Consider the following 4,322-nt stretch of genomic DNA (forward strand, 5'->3'; position numbering starts at 1 on the left):
GAATTGAACTCAGGGCTTCATGCATGTGAGGCAAACATTCTACCACTAAGCCACATTCCCTTGGTTGATTTCAAACCACAATCCTCAGATCTGTCTCCTGAGTTATCTAAGATTACTGTACAGTACGAGCCATCATCACTTGGCTACCTGCAGGGTTTTTATTCTGGTTAACAAGACCTGTTTCTCTACTTTGACTTAGTAGTCTGTTAGGCTCTTCAGATTTTTTGCTTTCCTTTATTCTCCTCAACTGGATATACTGTTAGACCTCATGACATTGTCTTTATTGTCCTTATAAACTATGAGGCTTTTGCATGAGCAAAACTAATAGGGCATTTTGGTAAGCATATCTCTAAGGATTTCCTTGAAAACCTTTTTTTCAATCTTGTATATCCAACTACCTGTTTTTGTTTTTTTCCCTGCATGTCTAATGTGTGTTTTGCTGGTTTAGATTTTTTTTTAATTTTTATTTTTAGATACAGCTGTAGTCCAGGCTGACCTTGAATTTTGAATCCTCCTGCCTCAGGCTCAATGCTGGGATTCTAAGTGTAGGCTTGTACCACCTTGCTTAACCCACCATCCCTCCCTTTTTCACCTCCCTACTTCCCTCCCTTTTTCTCTCCTTTTTTCCTTCCTTCCTCTCTTTCTTTCTCTCTGCCTTTTTCCTTCCTTCCTCTCTCCCTTCCTTCCTCTCTCCCTTTTATCCTTCCTTTCTCCCTTTCTTTCCCTTCCTCCCTTCCTCTCTCCCTCCCTCCCCCTCTCTCTTTCTCTCTCTCTTTCTTTCTTTCATTCTCTTTCTCTCTTCTCCTCTATCTTGCTTTCTCTTTCTCTGTCTCTTATTCTTTTCTTTCTTGTTGGTCCTAGGACTTGAACCCAAGTCTTGGGTGCTGTCTTTGAGCTTTTATTTTTTTCCCCTCAAGGCTAGTGCTCAACCACAGCTCCCTTTTCAGTTCTTTTGGTGCTTAATTGGAGATAAGATCTCGGACTTTCTTGCCTGTTTTGGCTTTGAACCTCAATCCTTAGATCTCAGCCTCCATAAGAGCCACCAGTGCCTGACAGCTGTTCCGTTTTTTGGAATGAACAGAACTAATAGACTATTCATCACCAGAGGAAGGCTAAAGAAACTGTTCTATATACTATCCTTTACTTATTTTCACCATATCTTTCCCCAGTGTTCTCTATGATAATTTGAATATGTTCTTGACTATGGTTTTCCTGGACTGCACCTCATCTATTAAATAAACTCCGATTTAGAACCCCGAACAGGTGGTTGAGTCTACCCTTTGATAACCTTTTTTCCATTCTCCATTGTCACATGTTTATTTTATGATACATTTTAATATTTTTATTTCAGTGGACTCTGAGGTGGGATATGAAATGCACTGGAATATGATAAAAACTGGAATCTTAGTTTTCTAAAGAAGATGAAAATCCATTTAAGTTGGTTTGTATTTCTCTTCCCTGTCAGGATGTCTTCATCACGTTTTGCCAGTCGTCACAGAAAGGATTTAAGTACTGATATGATTAGAACAAAAATTGCTCATAGAAAATCACTATCCCAGAAAGAAAACAGATATAAAGAATATGAACGAAATAGACACTTTGGTTTGAAGGATGTCAACATTCCAACCTTGGGAGGTAGAGTTCTTGTTAACATAGATGAGACTGCTCAAGACCTTATTCCAGAGACCAGTATCAAGACAAGTAAGTAATGATCTATTGTAATTTTAAATGTTTTAAAAGAATTGGTTTAAAGCCTGTGTCTTAAAAAAGAAAAAACTAACCAGAAGAATGGAGATTGGAAATATCACTCTAAATAATTATGTTTTCTACCACTAAGCTGTTAATGTTAAGGCTGAACGTATCACTAGCTAGGTGAAAACTATTCACTTACCAAGTATATATACAGGAATTTGTTATCTAGATTGCCTATGAGGAACCTAGTACTTTCTAGAACTTGGGTAAATCTGGAGAAGGTAAATTGATAAGAAGCATAAAAATAGGCTGACCAAAGAAGCTGTGAAATAAAAATACTTTGCCAATGGAAGTATGACTTAGACTGCAGAATTCATTTGGACATGCTTAGGGGTTTGCTCAAATGATTTGGGTCCATTCAGAAGAAAAGACCCAAATAAAGAAATAAGAACCAAAATAAGAGAAGAGAACCTGATGCTAATGATGTGTGCCTATAATCCTAGCTACTTGGGAGGCTCTTCTTTGTTACACAGGTCAGCCTTAATCAGTGTGAAAGAGAACAACAAAAGGGCATTTTTCAGAATGAGACTCATTAAAGGCCAGCTTCGAGGCTTGGTAACTATACCAGTTAGTTGAAAAGTGAGATTAAAACATGCCAAAGTATAGCAAGCATTTAGTAAATATTTCTGCAAGTGAAGCGTAGAGGAAGAGACATTTTGAGAAGACTAGTGGTTCAAATATCTTCTGAACTTTTGGTTAGTATTGAAGAATTAGCAAAATTATTAGAATTATTTTGAAATAGAACACAATACTTTTTTTATGTTTTCTGTACTTTTTTTTTTTCCAGTCTTGGGGCTTGAACTTGGGGCCTCAGCACTGTCCCCGAGCTTCCCTTTACTCAAGACTGGCACTCTGCCACTTGAGTCACAGTGTTACTTCTGGCTTTTTCTGTTTATGTGGTATTGAGGAATCGACCCAGGGCTTCATGCATACTAGGCAAGCATTCTACCACTAAGCCACATTCCTAGCTCTGCTGTACTTTTTAATCTGAAATGTTTTATATACTGTGTTTGATTTTAATTTTTCCTGTTTAGGATCAATGAAAGCTATCCAAAGTGATGAACGAAGACAAATGCTCCAAAAGTACAAAGAAGAAAAACAACTTAAAAAACTGAAAGAACAAAGAGAAAAGGCTAAACAAGGAGTATTTAAAGTAGGTCTTTATAGACCTGATACTCCTTGCTTTCTTTTAACAAACCAGAATGCTCTGAAAGCTGAGGGGAAAAAGGTAAATTTGTGAATTTGTAATCTGAAATAAACTTGCTTTTTTAACTAGAATGTTCTTTATGAGATGAAGTGACTAACACCTTTCTTCTTAGTCCTTCGTTGATAGAAATTTAAATTAGCAGGTATATTTATGCTATAAATTAGTAAAGATAAAATTTAGTTTTAAATTGGGAATTTCCTTCCTTCCTTTCTCTCTCTCTGTCTCTATCTCTCTCTCTCACCTCTCTCTCTCTCTCTCTCTCTCTTTCTCTCTTGCTGGTCCTGGGGCTTGAACTCTAGTTGTGGGCTCTATCCATGAGCTTCTTTTGCTCAGGGCTAGCACTCTACCACTTGAGCCACAGTACCACTTCTGGCTTCTGAGTAGTTTACTGGAGATAAAGAGTCTTGCAGACTTTTCTGCCAGGGTTGGCTTCCAAATTCTATTCTCAGATCTCAGCCTTCTAACTAGTCAGCATTACAACACATAAGCCACCAGCATCTGGCTTGGGAATTTCGTTTCCTAATGAGACATTAAATAAACTTTTACCAGTTCATTTTGTTTAACTTGGTGTTCTTATGTCTGTTTATAGGCTATTCCATCTAATGTCCGGATTACAAGATCAAAGGCCAAAGACCAAATGGGACAGACTAAGGTGTAGTTGATACTAAATAATTGTTACTAAAATGACAGATGTTCTGTGTTGCTTAGTTTATCCCTATAATCTCAGCTACTTAGGAGGAGGTCTGGAAAGTGATTTTAAGCCAGCAGAGACCCCCAACAACAAACAAATTGGGTATGGTAGTAGTGCTAGTAATTCTAGCTACTAGGTGGGAGGATATAGGTCTTCAGCAACTAGAGGAAAGATGAGATGCCTTATCTGAAAAATAAAGTTCTTATTATTTTAGGGATTTTTTTGTACTAGGGTTTGAACTCAGGGCTTCATGATTGCTGGGCAGGTACTCTGCTGTGGCTTGAGCCATGCCTCTAGCTGGATGTAGATTTTTATTTGGGCCATCAGTAAGAGCCTTTCCGAGATAGTAGTTTTTGGGGTTAAGTCTTTAACGAAGTGAATAAATGAACTATGAAGAAGAGTTCTATTTAGGATATAATTCAAAAGTTTTTTTTATATGTATGTGTATGTGCATATAAGTGCATGTATGCCAGTACTGGGACTTAAACTCAGGGAGTTGCTCTATAGATTGGCTTTTTCCTTCACAGTTACTCATTAATAGGAGATGTCTCATAGACTTTTCTGTCCCAGCTGGCTTTGAACTTCAGTCCTCAGATTTTAGCCTCCTGAGTAGCTAGGATTACAAGTGTGAGCCATAGGATCCCCTAATATGCCTAAAGTTTTTAAGAACCA

General features: G+C 37.7%; 1 protein-coding gene across 1 annotated transcript in view; it reads left to right on the top strand.

Annotated features, from left to right (window-relative positions):
* The window catches only part of Dlgap5 (discs, large (Drosophila) homolog-associated protein 5), a 69,337-nt gene that overhangs the window by 21,160 nt on the left and 43,855 nt on the right, over positions 1 to 4,322 (top strand). Inside the window, exons 2-4 of the mRNA XM_013012214.1 lie at positions 1,466 to 1,701; positions 2,787 to 2,980; positions 3,549 to 3,611. Coding sequence (XP_012867668.1) covers positions 1,467 to 1,701; positions 2,787 to 2,980; positions 3,549 to 3,611 — 492 coding nt within the window. The 5' untranslated portion in view covers position 1,466. The remainder of the gene's footprint in view (positions 1 to 1,465; positions 1,702 to 2,786; positions 2,981 to 3,548; positions 3,612 to 4,322) is intronic.

The sequence above is a fragment of the Dipodomys ordii genome, unplaced genomic scaffold (assembly GCF_000151885.1).
Source record: "Dipodomys ordii isolate 6190 unplaced genomic scaffold, Dord_2.0 Scaffold16, whole genome shotgun sequence".
NCBI lineage: Eukaryota > Metazoa > Chordata > Mammalia > Rodentia > Heteromyidae > Dipodomys > Dipodomys ordii.